General features: G+C 41.5%; 1 protein-coding gene across 2 annotated transcripts in view; it reads right to left on the bottom strand.

Moving 5' to 3' along the window:
• ubxn4 (UBX domain protein 4) overlaps positions 1–21,886 on the bottom strand; it is a 53,342-nt gene that overhangs the window by 11,547 nt on the left and 19,909 nt on the right. Inside the window, exons 7-12 of one of the 2 annotated variants that reach the window (XM_008296834.1) lie at positions 21,350–21,404; positions 13,641–13,805; positions 12,990–13,117; positions 9,442–9,544; positions 5,645–5,776; positions 3,465–3,676 (exon numbers count right to left, since the gene is read on the bottom strand). In XM_008296834.1, coding sequence (XP_008295056.1) covers positions 3,465–3,676; positions 5,645–5,776; positions 9,442–9,544; positions 12,990–13,117; positions 13,641–13,805; positions 21,350–21,404 — 795 coding nt within the window. Of the gene's footprint in view, positions 1–3,464; positions 3,680–5,644; positions 5,777–9,441; positions 9,545–12,989; positions 13,118–13,640; positions 13,806–21,349; positions 21,405–21,886 lie in introns of both variants that reach the window. The other variant, XM_008296833.1, reaches the window with a different exon arrangement.

Below are 21,886 nucleotides of genomic sequence, written 5' to 3' on the forward strand. Positions count from 1 at the left end.
CCGACCAGGTGAGAGGACAGCTGGAGAGACTACACCAAGGCAAAGCAGCAGGCCCTGATGGTATCAGCCCTAAGGTACTGAGGACCTGTGCCAGCCAGCTGTCTACTATCCTGTGCCACCTCTTCAACCTGAGCCTGACCCAGGAGAAGGTGACCACACTGTGGAAGACCTCCTGTCTGGTTCCTGATCCCAAGAAGTCGAGGCCCAAAGACTACCGACCAATAGCCCTCACACCTCATGTGATGAAGGTGCTGGAGAGGCTGGTCTTGGCCCATCTCCGTCCGCAGGTGAAATCTTCCCTTGACCCTTTGCAGTTTGCTGATCAGCCTCGTCTGGGAGTCGAGGATGCCGTCATCTACCTGCTGCAGAGGGCTCACTCACACCTGGATGGTGCTGGTTGCACAGTGAGAATCACTTTCTTTGATTTCTCCAGTGCATTCAACAGCGTTCAGCCACTTTTGCTGAGGGAGAAGCTGTGAATGATGACTCACCCACGGTCTCCTGGGTTACTGACTACCTGACAGGCAGGCCGCAGTTTGTCCATCTTGGAGCTGCCCTGTCTGATGTGGTGGTGAGTGACATAGGAGCCCCACAGGGCACTGTGCTTTCTCCATTCCTGTTCCCCCTATAAACCTCAAACTATCAGGAAGGCTGGCTCCGTTACCAGCTGCAAACCAGACACCATGGAAGCAGTGGTGGAGAGGAGGACTCTGAACAAACTGTTATCTATTCTGGATAACCCCGACCACCCTCTCCACCCCCTTCTGGACAGGCAGCGGAGCTCCTTCTCAAACAGACTGATTCAGCTCCGCTGTCACAAGGACCAGGACAGGAAGTCTGTCCTGCCCAGAGCTATAACACTGTACAACACCTGGCCTCTGTCTGGCAGAGAGCATTCTCAGCTCTCAGCTCTGTAAAATCCTTTGTCTTTGCACTGTTTTTCAATTTGCACATTTTGTACAGTTATTTTATTTATTTTATTTTATTAGGGCCCGAGCACTACAGTGCGTAGGACCCTCTTGAAACTGAAAGGATTATCTTTTCTTCTTCTTCTTCTTCATAGCCATAAACAATTGCATTTTTGAGGGCCTAAACATTCTCAAATCTGCATGAAAATTTGCACACACATCAGAACTGGTGAAAAATTTGATATTTTAAGGGAGTTGGACATGTCAATGCCAAAATGGTCCCAGCGGAAGCATGTTTGACCCAGACCTACGCAATTTGGTAGGTATATGGAGGAGGTTAGGACAAACAAAAATGTCAGTGACAGCCATACTCTAAACCCAACAGGAAGTCCGCCATTTTGCATTGTTCGTTTGTCCAACCTGAGCTAACACCTCCTAGGGGGTAAGTCACAGAGCGCTGAAATTTGGGTAGCAGGTAGAATACGCCTTGAAGGTAAAATGATATCAAAATCATTTGCAAAGGTCAAAGGGCGTGGCCATGGCAGCCTCCTGATTTTTAATCCTTCGCCATAAAAGAGGAAGTACTGTGTAACTACCCTGTACACGCTCCATTCTGTCTCAAACTTTACGTATTTGATCAGACTGTTGTCCTGATCACATCCATATGCCAAACTCCATTCACAGTCATAGCGCCACCTATTGGTAACAGGCTGTTTGAGGCATTATACTTCCACGTGCCATTGCTTCAAACTTTGTGATATCATTCATAAAATTGGTCAGCTAAGTCTTCCCATGTTGACGATGCTACAGTGTGAATCGTTTGGGTTTTCAAGCAACAGTGTTGCCATGGCGATGCACAGTTACTTTGAGACAAAAAGGACTTTTGACAGCTTTAGAATGCTTATAAACTCACCAAAATTGGCATATCAGTCACTATCGCCTCAACAACAGACAACGTGTGCCTGTTTGACAAAATGGCTCTAAAGCGCCCCCTGCAGCAATTTATCCATTAGCCCCCGCAGGACGTTTAACTGATGTTTACAAAAATTGGTAGACATATGTAACACATCGGGACACACAAAAAAGCCTCTTGGACCCATACCGTAAACTCAATAGGAAGTCTGCCATTTTGTTATAACTGTGCAATTTTTTGTGATTTTTGTCATTTTCGAGAGCAAACTCCTCCTAGGGGTTAACTCCTACACGCCGCAAATTTGGCCAGCACGTACAACAGGGCTTGGTGACTAAAAGTTATTAAAACACTCCGCAAAAGTCTGAGGGCGTGGACACGGCGGCCATCTGAATTGTGATGATTCGTCATCAAAAAGGAAGCGTGTCTAACGACCCTGTACATGCTCCAATCTGCCTCAAACTTTACATACTTGATCACAGTCCTGCCCTAATGAAACCCATATGCCAATATCAATTCACAGTCATAGCGCCACCTGCTGGCAGTAGGAAAGAATGTGTTTTACACTTTCATGTGCTATTATTAGCCGGTCAACTGTATTGACCTCAAATGCAGTGACATGAGCCTTTAGACGTTGATGATGACTCATACCAAAAATGGTGAGTTTACGTCAAACGGCGTGTCCGTGGCAGCCCTCTGAATGAGAATAATACTTGTGGGAGGGAAGAAGGCCTTGATAAGAAGTGGTTACAACTAGATGCTTCAACATTAGATGACTGGCATGAAATCATACATGACATTTACTTTATGGAAAGACTGACATTCTCTATAAAGATACAATCAGAGAAATTTCTGAGATGGTGGACAAAATGGGTCGGGTATATGGGTCCACAGAGACCAGACTTACTTTATTCACCCTTCTGTAAAATATTGATTCTACGGGATTACCAGATAGATCGTGGTGTGAGGGTATCTTTAAGAGTAGATGAGTGAGAGTGACAGCCTCTTTGTTCATGGGTTTGTTGGATCAGGAATGTCAACATTTGCTTCAAATGAAAATGAAAGAGAGAGCAGTAGCTGAGAAGTCAATATCACTGAAACGAGTCTTAGACTATTGGGTGATATTATACATGGGATATACAGTATGTAAATATAGATTTGTGTAACATTTGACGATTTGAACTTGGTATGAATGTTGGACTATGTATGATCTCTGATAAAAATTTTAAAAAATAATGAAAAATAATTTCAAATAATTAAAAAAAAGATTATTCAAAGGCCACCAAGCCAAATTTCATGAAATTTGGCAGAGAGGTGGAGCATGGGCAGACGACAACATCACTGAATTTTGGTGCAGACACTGATCACTTTCTTGGTGGAGGACTGTGCTTCATAGGACCTTTTCAAGTTAAACTAGTCCGTCAAAACCATTCAAATTTCACACTTAATCTGGTATCACTACACAGTTGTGGGTGAGTGTAGCCTGATTCTTACTCTCTCTACAGGCCTCTATATGAATAAATCGTTACATACCTATTTGCTCATTGGACAGCAGATAACCTAAAGTCCTACTTTGACTGATGAAGAGCTTGTAACTGCTGTTTCTAGGCATTTCTATCTGAAACAGAACAAAGACTGTCCCTTACCTTTTTGCTTTGTTGGAAGCTGATGTTGAGTTGGCGTAGGGATTAGACTGCTGAGCAGGGCCTCTGGATGCTGCTACCGATGTAGGAGGGGTTGCAAACAGGAAAGAGCTGAGGAATCTCCAAACAGCCAGCAACGGATACAGGAGTGTGCCCAGAACTGCCCAAAGACCACCCCCAGAGGACTGGGCCACTGTGTTAGCAGGCCTGCCTGACTGCTGAGGGGGAGGAGATTCACATAATGTTGATAAAAGAGGCACATTTAAAGACTGAATCAGCTTTTAGAGACATGTATACATTTGTTTCTCCATTCATTCCTGTGCCAAACTCTTCCTGTCCCCAGTTTAGTATTATTATTATTATTTTTTTTTTAAATTGATATTTTAGTTCAACATTTAATTGAAACGCGAACACTTCAGGACATTTCCTAGGACATTTTCATAGTATGAATATCCCCTGCCCATCTAACCCTCCCTATATCCCCATGGCTAAGAAGAATCAAAAATAGATTTTAAAAAAACAAACAAAAAAAAACTGAGCCAGAAATTGAATGTATCAACATACCTTAACAAACAAACAATACATAAGTAAATGATAAATAAATAATAATAACATACATAAATAATTCATTTTACATGATGTGTGAGATCAGTCCTTGGGCACTGTCCACTTCTAATGTAGTCCAAGAATGGGCTCCATGTTATCAGGAATAAATCCCGGTGTCCCGAGAGTCTAGTTTGAGTGTAGCCATTCTGCTTGGGGTCCAGTAGGATCAGTGAAGGATTTTATAACTGGTGAACTGTGCCTGGACCTCTCCAGCAGGAAGTATGACTTCATTCCACTGCTGTTCCTCAATATGTTCTCCGATATCCTTCTCCCAAGCCAATTTTAGACTCCCAAGCTTCGGTGCATTGGCATCTCTGATGAGGTTATAAAAAATTGATGCACTGCCTTTTTTACAGCTGACATATTGTAGTAAACTTTGAATTTCAGTAGGTGGGTCAGGTTCACAACTCATGACTGAAAGGAAACAATGCCGGATTTGGAGATATTTCAAGAAGTCTTTGTTTGTCAGATTGTAATTTTGTTTCATATATTCAAAGGTAACCATGTGACCTTTATCATATAGATCCCCCAGCTGCAGGATTCCTGCTGTAGCTCACTGGTACCAGCAGAATGAATGGCTTTTTCGCTATTCTAATCTTAGCATTAAACCACATTGATGCTTCAGATGTTAATGACAGATTACGTTTAACAAGACAGTGTGCCATTTTCCAACTTTGCCTTGAGAATTTAGTATTAAACACAGAGTGACAAGAAAATTAGACACCTTCTCTGAGCAGGACACTGTACTGCTAAATTCATATTACTCAGGAGTGAATAATACAAAGTGCCAAGTGTGCGTTTTGGTCTGAATATGTTTACATCAATGAGAGGAGACCTGTTTGGGAGATATACATTTTTACATATAGTGTCTAAAGTTAAAGGGTTCAAAAGTAATTGGACAGACACACTTTAAGAACGAAAAATATCATATTTATTCTTTTTTGGAAAATCCTTTGCAGTCAGTGAGTCGCTGAAATCTTGGACTGTGAAAACAAACAGTTTTTCCACAACCAGTGCCACAGACATAAGCAGAGGTTTTGTATGTTCCCTGATGGTGCTCTTCCAGACCTTCACTAAAGTCTGTCTGTTGTGGGGCCTCTATGCCTTTAATCTGGTCTTTAGACTACTTGAAGCTTTGACATTTTAATGTACTTGCCTGAGTGTGACCACACAGAGTGCTCCTGTATACCCCTGCATTTATTCTGTTGCTTCAGTCAGGAATAAAATCACCGATACATTACCAGCCATACATGACCGCATCATGTGGAGTGCTACGTTGTTTGTGCTGAGACCTGCTAATTAAGTCTTCTCTTGATATGGAAACTTGCACCCACACATCTAGGAGAGCATTCTTGACTTGACTATGACGTGACTAAAGTGATTTTTCCTCATTAATTATTTTAAGCTTATTTACAAGTACTCCTCCTATTGACATACAAATGAAACTTGGCACATTCATCATTTATGTTGTATCCAATATTGATTACAAAGAAACATAAACGCAAGCACTTCAGATCTGGACATTACATGGAACCTTGGCTGAGTGACATGTGGCAACTGGATTCTGGTCTACTCACCGGCAGAAGCACGATGGAAGCACTTGGTGCCAGTTCCAGTTCCAGCAGGGTCTTGTTCAGGTCTTCACTGGTGAATTCCCGGCGCGGGAACATGGTTGCGAGGGAAAAGTTACCATAGCGGTTTCCCACTTCCTGACACAGGACCAGCACAAAACATTTTACGTTGAGCATAAGATAATATGGTGCTATGTGGCACACTTTCAAAAACCACCACATCGGGTTAATTGATTTGGAATTGTCAGAAAGTCAGTCTTCTGTGATTTTGAAACACCCAAAATCAACACTGCCAAGAGTGTCAACTTCTGCATTAAGGCCACACTAATGGTTTCTCTGTTTATCTGAAGCAAAATTGGTAGTTTTAATAAAAACAAGTGACATCTCTGTTAAATGGAATTTAGTAGGTCAGAGTCATTCCAAATGTTCACACTCCAGAAATCAGTGGTGGAACCCTAAACCTAACCCTAACCCTTGTCCAGGTCATAGTTTCCTCCTTTTTCATCTTTAGAAACTCGTGTGTGATGTTGGCAGTGTGCTTTGAATGAATGTCATGCTGAAATTTTCCCCCTTTGCCAAGCTTCTGGGGCCTCATTTATCATCAGTGCGTAGAAAAGGTTCTAAATTCTGTCGTATGAATGAAATTTAGAGTGTGTGTAAGTACAAAAAAATCTGTATTTATCAAACATGTGTACGGGGTCGTACGCACATCAGTGTTGATAAATCCCACTTGTTCTTAACCTCCGTGCTCGTGCACGTTGCCTGCAGGAAAGCCTTCAAATGACCATATAGGGCAATAACACGCCTTTTTATAAAGCAGGTGAAGATTTATTTTTTTCCTCACCTGTCGTTATCATCGTGGCACAAAGGGCGATAAAGAGGAACTTTTATGAAACTGAGATCAAGGTACTTGCGTGAAATGTTGGGATAAGCAGCGAAAGAAAAAATATTGCAGACAAGATAACCACCGCAGTTATTTCTGTTGCGTCAGAGGAGAGATCGCCGGCAAAAATTTTAAAAAGTGGTTTGACGTTAAGCTGAGTGCCAAAAAACGTATCACAGTCCATAAAAGAGAAATGGCTGCAACTGGAGGAGGACGAATTAATACCGAACGTTTACCCAGCGGATAACCCTGATCACTACTGATGACATGTTTTAGTAACCAAAGTCCACCTAAAACATTTCCATACTCTGTGACACTCACCAACAAGCGAGCTGTCCTCAGCAGCTCCTGCATGGAGACCCACAGAGCTGTTCTGCTCAATGAATGAGTCGCGTTCCTCCAAGCCGCCGGGCAACAATGTTGGATAGCAACAGATGTGCATCGCAATTTATCAGTACATTGATTGAATGAAACCCTTTTCTATTTACAAAATTAAGCTCGTTTAGTGATGCTGCTTTGATTGTGATGTGGGTGCAGTCTGTGGCTCCACATATGTTTGGGAATCCAGCGACGACGTTAAGTCCCTGTTTGATTTGGGCTCGTTGGTGATGACTGTAAGGGAACTGGATGTAGGCTGGGGCCAGGGGAGTTATGGCATCCAACACTGCCGGCTTGATCCTGCTCAGTGGTGGCTGGAAATGCCGCATATGTCTCCAACCTCACACTGGAATGTGCCGGTGGTCAAAATCCCTGTATACTTTCTATTTGTAGTTTCACTGTTCTACCGCTAGATTATGTGTGTATGCATGGTCAGAGGTGTGCGTGTATTTACGCACAGTCCTAAGTATAAGTACAAGTTGATAAATTCCATATTTTGCGTAGGAATGTTAGTACGCACGCTCTGTGCACATATCTGTGCGTACGCACTGATGACAAATGAGGCCCCTGGAGACCAGGAGTCATCTTGTCAATGGTCTGCACTGCACTTAAAGTTGAAACCAGAAGTTTACATACACTGAATAAAAAGACATAAAACCTTTTTGTTTTTTCTCAGTCTGACATTAAATCAGACTAAACTTTTCCTGTTTTCGGTCAGTCAGGATTACCAACATTATTTCTCTTTTTTAGCAGACCTACAGAAGTGGAATTGCCTGCCACTATGTTTGGCAGGAAGGATACAGGCTGTCAAAATGAATGTACTACCCAGATATCTGTATTTGTTTCAATGTCTCCCCATATTTCTCCCTAAGTCCTTTTTTAAATCTATTTGCAAAGCTGTCTCTTCTTTCATTTGGGCCGGCAAATGTGCGAGACCAGGTTGGACTTTGCTCCAAAGGAACCGGTCAGTGGGTGGGCTTAGACTTCCAAATTTTAACAAAGGTCAGGTTTCCTTCCTTTATAACCTCCTGCTCACAACTAATGAAACTGTGGTAAATAAGATTAAAGCTGATTGGGAAATTGAATTGCAAACAAACTTTTCTGACAATTTCTGGAAAAAGGCTGTCGAGGCTGTTAATTCTTCTTCTAGTTGTGCTGGGCTGTCTCGCATACAGTTTAAAGTGCTTCACCATCTACATTACAGCAAGCACAAACTCTTCCAGATGTTTCCAGAATCAAATGACGAAACCTGTAGTAGGTGCTCTCAGACTCCTTGTAACCTGACCCATATGTTTTGGTCGTGTTCAAAATTAGATAATTATTGGCAGTCCTTTTTTAAGTCTATTTCTGATATCCTAGGTATAACTGTCAATCCATCCCCACATATAGCTATTTTTGGTAGGTCTCCTGACAGCCTTGTCACCTCAGCAATTCAGGACAGTATTATTGCTTTTACCTCTTTAATTGCCTGTAGGAAGATCCTTCTCTTATGGAAATCTTCACAACCTCCATCTTTCAAAGCATGGTTACATGACATCCTGTTTCTCCTTAAACTTGAGAAAATTAAATTCACTCTTAGAGGGTGCTCTGATAAGTTTTACACTCACTGGAGACCTCTTCTCCAATATTTTGAGAAACCTTCTCCTGATGAGGTGTTTTAGTGGTATGCAATGGCCTGCTGTTATAGACTCTGTCCCCGGTGCCTGCCTGGCCGCCCCCCCTGCACCCGTCCTGAACCTGTGCCTGACTTAATAACAAATACTGCATGCTAGTTACTCTTTCTTTAGTGCAGGTTCTTATTTGCTGAGTCGGGATGCGAGCAGCTACCGTGTTTTTCTTTTTCTCTCTAATAATTGTCATGGAGCGGTGTGTGAGTGATTTTATGTTTTACATCTAAACGTGTTTTGTTTGTTTTGTTTTGTTTTGTTTTTTTCTTCCCCAAGTACATTGATACTATGCAACTGTACTTATTTATTTATTTATAATTTATCTTCATTTATTTTCTTATTTTCTTAGATTCTTATCTACAAATTAAGAGGTCTGTTTGTTGGTCGGGGAGGGCATTTGTTTACAAGAAGAATTATAATATTGACCTGACTGTTTGGGGGAAAATAGAAAAATACTAAATGGACCACAGCTGCACTGTATTTGTTTGTGTTCTGCTTTAATTATAAAAAAAAAAAAACAACAACAACAACAAAACTCTGTCATGTTTGTTGAAGTTGTAGCCCTGTACCTTGGCATTCATCTTTGCTTGGGTTTTGAGGGAGCTTATAATTTGTCTTTATAAACTTCTTTAGAGGATCCTAGCAGAAATAAATGATCATGCTGTATTATTGTTTTCCAAAAATATTTTCCCCTCAATGATGACTTTGAGCAAATTTATCAAAGGACTACACGTGTGGTTGCGTGTCTGTGTTTGTCTTTATGTTATGTACAAATTCCAATGCAGCTGCCACGGCCACAAGTTATGATTTTAAAAGATTAACATATCCAGAAGGACAACAGCAACTGTATGGAAGTGCATTTGTCATACATATACCTGAACAGCAAACTGCCGAGCCTCATGCAGTTTGCTCTGCGAGGGGAACTGGTTGGTGAGGGATGAGCCATCTGGGAGGCGGAACTGTATCCTTGCTATAGTACTGGATCACACACACAGATAGAAAAGCAGTTAGTTAAACATTAAACACTTTCACAGAAGCAGTAGTTGATTGTGTGTACTGAATCTTCTATGCTGTAAATCATCGTTTAGTCAGGCTTTAACTTCTTATCTGTTTCATAGTTTTGGTGGTTGTCATCCTAGATCATCAGTCCATCATCTGGACTCTTGTGTTGGCTGCATATCAGTCTGCACTTTGCTGGGAGGAGGGGGGTTTGGTTCCTTCCGACCATTGAGGGAATCCAAGGCAACTTTAGATTGTTGGGTCCTCTGTTCCTAAGGTCTATACCTTACTATCAAGCGCTGTGTGTTGACATATGTTGTGAAATCGCACTATATAAATAAAAACTGAAGTGAATTCTATTGAATTTCGAAAATGGTAACATGCAGCTATAATGCTGCCAATGTGTGTATTACACCAAGCATCAGTAGAGGGCTGAAAAATGAAGACAGAGATGCCAGAAACTGCAGTTCCTCAAATGGCCACTTACTCACCAGATATCAGTTGCTTTTAAAAGCCTGCCATTGGCTGCTTATTTCAGTTGGCTCTCCTTTCCTTCCGCTATCTGCATGCAACCATTTTCAAAATTTAATTGAATTGAATTAATTTTTATTTATATAGTGCAAATTCCCAACATATGTTTAAAGAGAGAATCCAACAATCCAAAGTGGCCTTTGGATTCCCTTTGAGCAAGTGGTCGGCAACAGTGGGAAGGAATGTTTATTCATAGCAGAATAAACATGTTTACAGTGCAACAAAAAAGCACTTTTGGTCTCCCTGTTTATGACGACTGCACGTTTAAGTTATGTACAATTAAAGACATTATCGTTTTGAGTGGCAGGTGGGTGTCGTCACAGATCAGTCAATAACCCAGAGACATTTACAGCCGTATGAAAAAGTTTGGGCACCCCTGATCATTTTAAGATTTTCTTTTATAAATCATTGGTTGTTCGGATCAGCAATTTCAGTTAAATATATCATATAGCAGACAAACACAGTGATATTTGAGAAGTGAAATGAAGTTTATAGGATTTACAGAAAGTGTGCAATAATTATTTAAACAAAAGTAGGCAGGTGCATAAATTTGGGCATCCCAACAGAAAAATTACATCAATATTTAGTAGATCCTCCTTTTGCAGAAATAACAGCCTCTAAACGCTTCCTATAGCTTCAAATGAGGGTCTGGATTCTGGTTGAAGGTATTTTTGACTATTCTTCTTTACAAAACATCTCCTGCTCAGTCAGGTTTGATGGTTTCTGAGCATGGACAGCCCGCTTTAAATCACACCACAGATTTTCAATAATATTCAGGTCTGGGGACTGAGATGGCCATTCCAGAACGTTGTACTTGTTCCTCTGCATGAATGCCTTCGTAGAATTTGAGCAGTGTTTAGGGTCGTTGTCTTGTTGAAGTATCCAGCCCCGGCGCAACTTCAACTTTGTCACTGATTCTTGAACATTGTTCGCAAGAATCTGCTGATACTGACTGGAATCCATGCGACCTTCAACTTTAACAAGATTGCCAGTACCTGCACTGGCCACACAGCCCCACAGCATGATGGAACCACCACCAAATTTTACTGTGGGTAGCAAATGTTTGTCTTGGAATGCTGTGTTCTTCTTCTGCCATGCATACCGCCCCATGTTATGTCCAAATAACTCAATTTTAGTTTCATCAGTCTACAGCACCTTATTCCAAAATGAAGCTGGCTTATCCAATGTGCTTTAGCATACCTCAAGCGACGCTGTTTGTGACATGTGCTCAGAAAAGGCTTCTGCCGCATTACTCTCCCATACAGCAGCTCCTTGTGCAAAGTGCACTGAATAGTTGAACGATGCACAGTGACACCATCTGCAGCAAGATCATGTTGTAAGTCTTTGGAGCTGGTCTGTGGGTTGAGTTTGACTGTTCTCACCATCCTTGGCTTCTGCTTATCTGAGATTTTTCTTGGCCTGCCACTCCGGGCCTTAACTAGAAGTGTGCCTGTGGTCTTCCATTTCCTCACTATGTTCCTCACAGTGGAAACTAACAGCTGAAATCTCTGAGCTCGCTTTTTGTATCCTTCCCCTAAACCATGATGTTGAACAATCTTTGTTTTCAGGTCATTTGACAGTTGTTTTGAGGCTCCCATGTTGCCACTCTTCAGAGAAGATGCAAAGAGGAGAACAACCTGCAACTGGCCACCTTAAATACCCGTTCTCATGATTGGCTTCACCTGTGTATGTAGGTCAAGGGTCAATGAGCTTACCAAACAAATTTTGTGTTCCAATAATTAGTGCTAAAGGTATTCAAATCAATAAAACAACAAGGGTGCCCAAATTTACGCACCTGCCTACTTTTGTTTAATTGCACACTTTCTGTAAATCCTATAAACTTCATTTCACTTCTCAAATATCACTGTGTTTGTCTGCTATATGATATATTTAACTGAAATTGCTGATCCGAACAACCAATGATTTATAAAAGAAAATCTTGAAAATGATCAGGGGTGCCCAAACTTTTTCATATGACTGTACATGGCCTGTTGCAGCTCTCCTCACACTCCACCTCTTTCAGCAGGGTGACTGCTGACTGCTACACTGCAAAACTGTCCTGAAACAGTTGGAGGAACGTGACAAAGAGTTCAAGGTATTGACTTGGCCTCCAAACACCCCAGATCTTAGTCCCAACAAACAGCCTCTAGGACAAACTGGAAAATCAAGCCAGATCCATCAAGACCTGACCTTGCCATTTCTTTTGCTAATGTCTTGGTGTCTGATAGTACAGGACACCTTCAAAGGCCTGTGAGTGATCCATTTGTCTTCATGGCATAAAAAAACCACAGTGGTCTAGAAACAAATTGAGAGGGTTTGGTTCTTTGGTCCACACCAGAGATGGTCTTTTCAGACCTCAGTATTTTACACTGTTGTGTATTAAGTAGTTAAAAACATTATGTTCACTCGAGACTTTAGACAGGAGATTCAGTTGTTCCATTAGCTTACACTCAAAATGGTACTTCAAGTCATCTCATCATTTATACTCTGACACTTCACTATCTTTCTCTTACATGTCTACGGAGTTTAGTTCTTCTGCAGAAATTTGAACTACCTTTTTAACTTCACTAAAACCTAAACTCTCCTAAATTTCTTTCAGCGCTTGAGCTTCTTTCAGTATTTGCATAATTACTGCAACTATAGCTGTTCTCATGCTTTTAATATTTATACTTGGACGTGTCCGTATGTGATATGTTAAAGTATCTGGTAAAAACGTATAAACAGAGTTGTTTTTTTAGTGTGCTGTTTTGATATGCATACTTTATGATTACAATTCTTTTGTAAAGATTTTCGATTCAGAAGAAATGATTGTACATTTTGGCCTGCAGGGGAGGCATTTGAAGCATGTACAGTTTGTGTACGTGTCACTGCTTAATCTCCGTGGTCTATTTACCTCCTCTCCCTGACTAATGCCTCCTTTCTGGCCTCCTGTTCTGCCTGTCTGGCCTGCAGTATGGCCTGCTTGGCAGCCTTTTCGTCTTCATGGGTTTTGGCATAGCGAGCTGCTCTATCAGCTCGGTCCTGCAGGGCAGAGGGGATAAGACAGAAAAGTGATATGACTCTTGTCAATATAACAAATGAATACAGTTACTGTGAACAATATGTCTGCATTGCTTCTAACTGATGTGGCATTTCAAAGTAAGACTTGGTAGCCTCATATAAAACAATTTAGGCCTTTTGTCTTGGAAAAACTCAAAATCATGTTTAATATTTTGGTACTAAAACACAGGAGTTTTAGCCCCAAACAATATTTCTGATACCTTACTTTGCTGTAGATCCTGTAAATTGTCAAATAAATGCATATTCAAATATCTTGTAGGAAAAAATGTAGAATTACTGTGCCATTAAGAAACAGTAAGAAAATAAGGTTGTTGTGCCCTGATAATTCAATTAAAGCATCATCTGCACCATCTAACATTGTCTACTTTTCAACACTGACAGAAAAAGGGTCTTTCTAAACGATTTCTTACATAATAAATTGTAATTGGACAACCGTTTGTCACTCTTTCTAAAGTTTAGAGAGACAAGAGAAAGAAAAGGTTACCATCGCAATCTGCTGTTTGACTCGCTCCCTGGCAGCCTTCTCCTCTGCCTTCTCTCTATTCCTTTCTTCCAGGAGTCGCTTGGTCTTCTCCTCTTCCTGTTTCCTCTTAAAGTCTTGCATGCCCTTACCCATCTTTCGCCGGTCTATTTCCTTTCTGACTTCATTCTGAATTATGAACAAAACACAGGTAGGTCAAGGTGGAGTAGCCACGTTAATGACATAAACAGCAACTATGTTTCACACTCAGAGGCTCAAACAGATGATAAACAAGCAATTCTTTTGAAATGCCAGTCGAAAACAAATATGGTCACATGAAATTAGTATCAAATGAAAACAAAGCACTAATGTTCAATCTTGCTTATCTCAGAAATGGGGAAGCCTGTATTTAAAAAAATAAACCGTGCGGTACCGCTGCCTTAGTTGCATCAACAGGTCATCTTGGCCCATTAGGCAGGCTAACACAATCTGAAAGCAACCAGTTATTGCAGTGGCCTGTCTGAACATGCAGCTAGTCAGTCTGTATACGAGCTGTGTTCTAAAAGTGATTAAGCACCAAGTAATTCTTTATGTATTTCTTTATTCATGTTTATACCCCGTTCCAATTATGCAAATTTGATTTTTCTTTGATTTTCCTAAATAGCCGATGCAAATGACAGTCAGCATAATTTTCAAGTCATCAAACGTTAAAGTATAATTCAAATGTTTTTGAACTAATCTCCCAATGATAGCAGGATTTTTTTTCAAAAATAGAAAACTTAAAATGCACTGTTCCAAATTATTACACACAACAGAGTTCCAAAATATTTTATAGGTTGTAAAGAACTGAAAATGGTCATTTATTGAATTTGCAGCATTAGGGGGTCATACTTACTGAAATCAAAAGCTATTTCAGTTAAAAACATCTTAACAGGTCAAGTTACATTTTAACTTAGAACCCCTTATTTGATAGCAGCTTCACAATTCTTGCATCCATTTAACTTGTGAGTAGGGTCCAACCGGTGTATCAGCTGGCCAATTAAATCAGCCGATTTTCAAAATACTCATCATCGGCCGGAGTTTTGCCAATTAAAAGCCCATATATTCTTAATTTCTCATAAAACAGTAAATGCTGTTAAGTGTCACAGTGGCTTTCGTACATTTATTTTGTACAATTTGATTTTGTTAAAAGACAAATACCTCCAAGGAAAAACCATACAAAACACTCAGCAACACCACGAAAAGCTCAGTTTTTGCTTCTGCTAATTGTAAACAAGTCAACCTTGGACATGGAGATGACGAAGAGTTAAAATAGCTGATGACCGTCCAGCAGTGAGATCACTCACTCTGCCGCAAAGTCTGAAACCAAAGCAGCGCATAGAGCCTCACTCTGACAGAACTACAGAAAACAGCTTCTAAACTTTCTATCTAACCTTTTAACTAACTTATTCAACTTACATTTTTATTAACTTATTCTCATCAACTTTAAAGACATCACAGTGAGAGTCCAGAACATCAGAGGGCTGCATCAATAATGTTCTGCAGTGACTTCACTCATTATACTGCTTGTATACAGCAGACACCTACAGTCTAAATCTAAAGACTAAGTCATCAGTACAGCTGGTAGCTATATTCATGCTCCATCGAAAGAAAAATGCACAATGCAAATTTAAAATAAAATACCCCACATTACAGACATATTTGTTTAGAAAACTTTTTTTTTTTTACTGATGCATAGACTAATGCTTTGTTGCATGTTTTTGTACTTGAAAACTCCTCTCTGTTGTAAAGTTGAACAAATACTAAAAGACAGCATAAAACAGTAAAATGTTCTGCCTGTGATTCATATCTGTGTTGTTGTTGTAAGCGTTAAGGGACCAAAAAAGAAACTATTTTATTCATTACATATATTTTTTAATTAATCGGTCAATTAATCAGTTACTGGAATTTTTTTTTTTTTTTTTTTGCCAAATATCGGAATTGGCATCAGTCTCAAAAAATCCAAATCGGTCAGGCCCTACTTGTGAGTTTTTGGAGAGTTTCTGCTTGAATTTCTGCAGGATGTCAGAATAGCCTCCCAGAGCTGCTGTTAGGATGTGAACAGCCTCCCACCCTCATAGATCTTTTTCTTGAGGATGCTCCAAAGGTTCTCAATAGGGTTCAGGTCAGGGGAGGATGGGGGCCACACCATGAGTTTCTCTCCTTTCATGCATATAGCAGCCAGTGATGCAGAGGTATTCCTTGCAGCATTTTGTAACGAAACACACAGTTCTTCTTTTTGTACCATGGAAGAAAGTGGACAGCCAGAAACTCCACATACTTTTCAGAGGTCATTTTTACACCTTCGGGGACCCTAAAGGGGCCGACCAGTTTTCTCCCCATGATTCCAGCCCTAAACATGACTCCACCACCTCCCTGCTGACTTCACAGCCTTGTTAGGACATGATGGCCATACACCTACCGTCCACTACCTAATCCATCTGGACCATCCAGGGTTGCACAGCACCCATCAGTGAACAAGACTGTTTGAAAATTAGTCTTCATGTATTTCTGGGTCACCTGCAGCCGTTTCTGCTTGTGAGCACTGGTTAGGGGTGGCCCAATAGAAGGTTTATGCATCATTGCAAGCCTCTGGACGATCCTACACCTTGATGTTCGTGGGACTCCAGAGGTACCAGCAGCTTCAAATACCTGTTTGCTGCTTTGTAATAGCATTTTAGCAGCCGCTCTCCTAATCCGATGTGTTTGTCTGGCAGAAACCTTTCTCATTGTACCTTTATCTGCACGAACCTGTGTGTGCTCTGAATCAGCCACTAATCTCTTAATAGTACGATAATCACGCTTAAGTTTTCGTGAAATATCTAAGGTTTTCATACCTTGTCCAAGGCATTCAACTATTTCACGCTTTTCGGCAGCAGAGAGATCCTTTTTCTTTCCCATATTGCTTGAAAATGGTAGTCTGTTTAATAATGTGGAACGTTCTTCTTTAGTAGTTTTTCCTTTAATTGGGCTTACCTGGCAAACTAATTAGCACAGGCGTCTGAGATTGATTTCAGTGATCTAAAGAGCCCTGAGACACAATACCAACCATGGGTTTAATTGAAAAACAAAAAAATGTAATCTTTATGACAGATACAATTTGCAGAATAATTTTGACGCAGTGTATAGTCTTGTGTATTAAGACTGTTTCAGCTGCATTATTTGAACCTCTCTCGCTGGACCCACTATAAGGTGGTGAAAGAGGACATAGCCTCATTCCTAAACGGTGATACCTTGAAGTTGGAGACATAAAGGGGCTTCATTGTCCCTATTTTCCTAATTCCCAAGAAGCTAGGGGGTATGACACATATTATTGGATCTGCACACAACAAACAGCCACATTGCTCAGTGCTGATAATAACATACTTGCCAGAATGCAACCAGTTGGGCAACTTGATGTGAGCAACAGATTTTACAGTTGTATATTCCTGTGCTACCACATCACACATCACAAGAGGTATCTTCAATTTGCAGTTGGGAATGAAATTTATCAGTCCCGTCACCTCCCTTTCACATACTCATTGGCTCTGCGCACCTTCAAGTGCATGGAGGGGAAGTCTGCCCAGGGAGGAAGGGGTAAGGGTAGTAACATACTTAAGGTCTTTTCTGATCTGGGAACCATAACACTGCTGCTTAATCAGTCTGTTAATGTAATGACATTCTGTCATTCACAGTGGTTACGGAAAGGTTGCTAAGGACTTCATTCAGACATACCCCCCAGAGTGCCAGAAACAGCCACGGAACATGCATGATATTTGTCATGCATGCAAGATTGGACAGTACATCAAGGAATGTATTGGGGGGGGCTGCAGCCTATCCCAGCTGACTTATATCCCTTTTCCACTGAGCTGGTTCCAGTGCTAGTTCCGTGCTAGTGCCTGACTTAGCACCAGTTCTTTGTGTTTCCACCGCCAAAGCAGGCTCGCAAAACTAGTGCTTTTCAGACACCAACTCTTTGCTGGGCCAGAGAAAAGCACCAAGTACGTCAGGGGCTAGGGGAGGGGTTATCGTGACCATCGAGACCAATGAATGGGACACACAAGCAGTGATTTGTGTCGTTTTTCACCAGGATTTCGCTACAACTGTGTCCCACCAGTAGCACCGCAGTGGTGGAAAACAGGACTTTTAATACTTCTGTGTACTGCGGTATTTATGCTGCGGTCCTCTCATGCAAAACGAAGCGCACCTACATGCGCTGTTAATTCCGCTCATAGAAAAGACTGCATGAAAAAAAAAAAATCACTCAGTTTCATTTGAGGACAAATCTGACGTTAGACTGCCCTAGTGTACTCTTTTTTTTCTGAAAGGTAATTTTTTTGGCCTTTATGCCTTTATTTATATAGTGCAGTGAGAGAGAGACAGGGAAGTAGGGGAGAAGAATGGGGGGGAAGGACGTGTGGGAAAGGGCCATGAGCAGGATTCAAACTCATGACCTCCACATTGGGACTGTAGCCCTGTACATGGGACGCCAGCTCTGCCAGGTGAGCTATACCGACGCCCCGCCCGAGTATACGCTTTTAAAGTCATCCTAGGTCGCACACTGGTCTGAGCACTGCAGCCACCATCAGCAGCTACCGCAGCCTGCTATGTGGGGCATTCAGGGAACATCGTAAACTGTAGTGTCTATCAATAAGAAAATGTTCAGCAAGTCATATGTTTTGCCTGTGACAAGGTGAGAAGTGCAAACAAATGAGAAAGTTGGACACACTGGTAAAAAAGTTAGTCTGGAGTCCTGTGTGGACTTCCGTGTCCACGAGTGCTGTTCGGTAAACGGCTACGTATGCAGTGACGTAAGGTGTGGCTCACGGTCAATGGATGGAAAAGCAAGCGGTTCTCAGATTGGAGCCAACTAAGCACTGGCCCTAGCACCAGCACGAAACTAGCACCTGGTGCTACTTGGTGGAAAAGGGCAATTTGAGCAAAGGCAGGGGACACCTGGACAGGTCACCAGTCTATCACAGGGCTACACTTAGAGACAGACAACCAAGCACACTCACATTCACACCTACGGACAATTTAGAATCACCAATTAACCTCAGCATGTCTCTGGACTGTGGGAGGAAGCCGGAGAACCCGGAGAGAACCCACGCTGAGAACATGGAGACTCCACGCAGAAAGATTCCGGGTGTCCTCACCGGGACGCAAAACCAGCGACCTTCTAGCTGCGAGGCGACGGTGCTAACCACCAAGCCACCTTGCAGCCCCAGACTAAATCTAAACTAACAAAATTAAACAAACTGTCCAAGGCACTAATAGCCTACTTTATTCATTATTTCCAAAACAATGTATGTTGATAATCTATTTACTGTTACCAACAATAAAATAAATATATTCAGACAGCTGCAATAGAGCTAAGAACTACATCTGACAGCCACTATGAAACAAACAATTTAACTGCAGCTTATAAACTGTGACTGCGTGTACGACAGTTAATTTGTTTGAAGTAAAGAAAACGCCACAGTGTACTTGCAATTTCTGATCGATTGTGTCTCCGTGTCTGGGAAAAATTTATAATTTTAAATGAAAAATACTTTATTCATCCCAGAAGGGAAATTCAATCCTGTAAAAGCTCACCTTTCTTTTTTTTTTCTTTTCTTTTTTTTTTCTTTTCTTTTTTTTTAAATCAATATAACATATATTATATACAAGAATAATAATATTTTAATATTTTAAGTAACATACGAAGGTAATGTTTCGTTTTGTCTGCATAAAAGCGCACAACTCTCTCTTTAGAAACATTCGTATGTATCATGATACAGTTTGATGCTGACCTATTGAATAAACTCAGAGGAAAGACTCAAGAGGTAATCCTAGCAGATCTCCACCTCTGCTCAGTGACGTCCCATCTTGTGTGCACAATGTACAATAATGGAGGAGACAAACTGTCTAGAATAGTCAGGAGTATCTCCCCATATGGAGATTCTTTTGGTTTGTTGGTTGGTCTGCCTCAACAGTCTGGTCCCCTGGTCTGCTCTAACCCTGAAGCTGATGCTTCCATTGTTCCACAAAAGAACCTATCAAATCAAATCAAATCAGGTTTATTGTCATTTTGCTGTACATACACAGTAGTACAGGCAAGATGAAAGAGCGTTTCTTCAGGATTCTTCAACCAGCAAGTTTAGTGGAATGGACATCTGGGATAAGACACAAAACGTTCACTGTCGCTGTCTCCTGAAGGGGGCGCTGTGTCAGTGCGCGCCACCATTTATTGAACATGGCGAACCTCTTCAGGTCCTGGTAGGTCTTCAGGGACACAAAGACACACACGATGGTGTGACGATGGTGAAGCTGCAGATGCTGCCCAGAGCTAGCTGCCTGTCTGTCTGCATCCCCTCCAGCTGTATGTCCATCTGGGATGCTGTCATGGAGCCATGCTTCTGTTAAACCAAACACATAGCTGTCCCTCCACTCTCTGAGGGTTTCTCTCAGCAAACGTAGCTCGTCCAGCTTGTTGTGGAGGGAGCGGACATTGGAGAGTAGGAGCAACAGTCATGCTGGTCTGGAGGGGTTAGCCTTTAGCCTAGCATGGATCCCAGCTCTCTTCCTCCTCTTTTGTTGGTGCCACTTCCTTCTCTCTTGGGTAACTGCCGGCGCAGTCTCCAATCAGACTCTGTGTTGGTGTCGTATGTCCAAATCACAATCGATCGCTGCAATTCCAGCACTGTTCACTGTCCTGACGCCCAGTGAAGTCTCCCGGCTGCAAGTTTTGCGGAATGAACGTCTGGGATAGACAAGACACTCAAAACGTTCACTTTTGTTGTTTCCTGAAATGGCCACTGCGTCTATGTGCGCCGCCATCACCACGGCAACATCGAGGCAGCAATTGAAGCTGCGAAGATGGTTTCAACCATTTACAACTTCTGTGATGCTTCCTATGAGGAGTCCACATATTAAGGTCCCCTGCTGGTCATATTATTCCTCAGTGGGACCCATACACTGTCCCAGATGGCCCATATGGATTGAACATGAAAGTCAGGAGATGGTATCTATTAAAACAGTGTTCTATGAGCGCCCCAGTAGCTCAACTGGTTGAGTGGGTGACCCATAAACAGGGGCTTTAGTGCCCGACACAGCGGCCACAGGTTCGAGTCTGACCCACGGTCATTTGCTACATGTCCTTCTCCTTGTCTCTCTATCTCTCTCTCCACTTCTCGCAATAATAAGGGCTAAAAAAACAAACAAACAAACAAAAAAAAACTGTTCGAGTTGGCTCTCACTAATCATAAAGCACAGGGGTACAGTGTAACTGCAACTGAATCTCTCTTTTCAGCCCAAGATCATCACTTCCTCATTCAAGTCAGGGGTCTTCCACTGAGAGCATTTTTCCATCTTCTCATGAAGCTACGAAGAGAAACACCTTTATACCTATGTGATGCTATGTAAATCACATGGTAAGCCTTGAGATGTTTGCTTGTTATGGCACAAATGCTCAGTGACACTGCTGTCAGTTCAGTAGTTTTCTCACTGGATTACAAAGCAATCTGCAGTAGCTATCCGTTATGGCCTGCCATCCTATGCATTACACCAGACAGGTATTGCATTCATTACTGTGAGTTAAATAAAAAGATGGATGGTTATCACTGGCATCTAGAGGGCGTTAGCCTGCCATATCTATATTTATGCTATCTTTATGATATCTGCAATTTATGGAAAACAGACTTGTATTTAGCACCCATAAAGTCTTGTCTCCTTACCTCTTCTTCTCCTCTCTTCCTTTGCTCCCGTCTCTCCTCCAGTTTCTTGGTTAATCTGACATGGCAATGTAACAATACAACACATTTACTTTAAGAATGATGAATGTTACAATAGCAGACTTTTAAATATACAGTGGCAAGAAAAAGTATGTGAACCCTCTGAAATTTCCTAGTTTTCTGCATTAATTGTTCATAAAATGTGATCTGATCTACATCTAAGTCACACGTACAGACAAACATAATGTGCTCAACATAATACCACACAAACAATTATAATACTTGTCTTTATTGAACACATCCATTAAACACTCATCGTGGTGGTGGAAAAAGTAAGTGAACCCTTGGATTTAATAACTGGTCGAACCTCCTTTGGCAGCAATAACCTCAACTAAATGGTTCCTATAGTTGCTGATCAGACCTGCACACTATTAAGAAGGAATTTTAGACCATTCTTCCAAACAGAACTACTTCAGCTCAGTCATATTTTTCAGATGTCTGCTGTGAACGGCTCTCTTCAGGTCATTCCACAGCATCTCT

The sequence above is a fragment of the Stegastes partitus genome, unplaced genomic scaffold (genome assembly GCF_000690725.1).
Source record: "Stegastes partitus isolate 25-593 unplaced genomic scaffold, Stegastes_partitus-1.0.2 Scaffold1155, whole genome shotgun sequence".
Taxonomy (NCBI): domain Eukaryota; kingdom Metazoa; phylum Chordata; class Actinopteri; family Pomacentridae; genus Stegastes; species Stegastes partitus.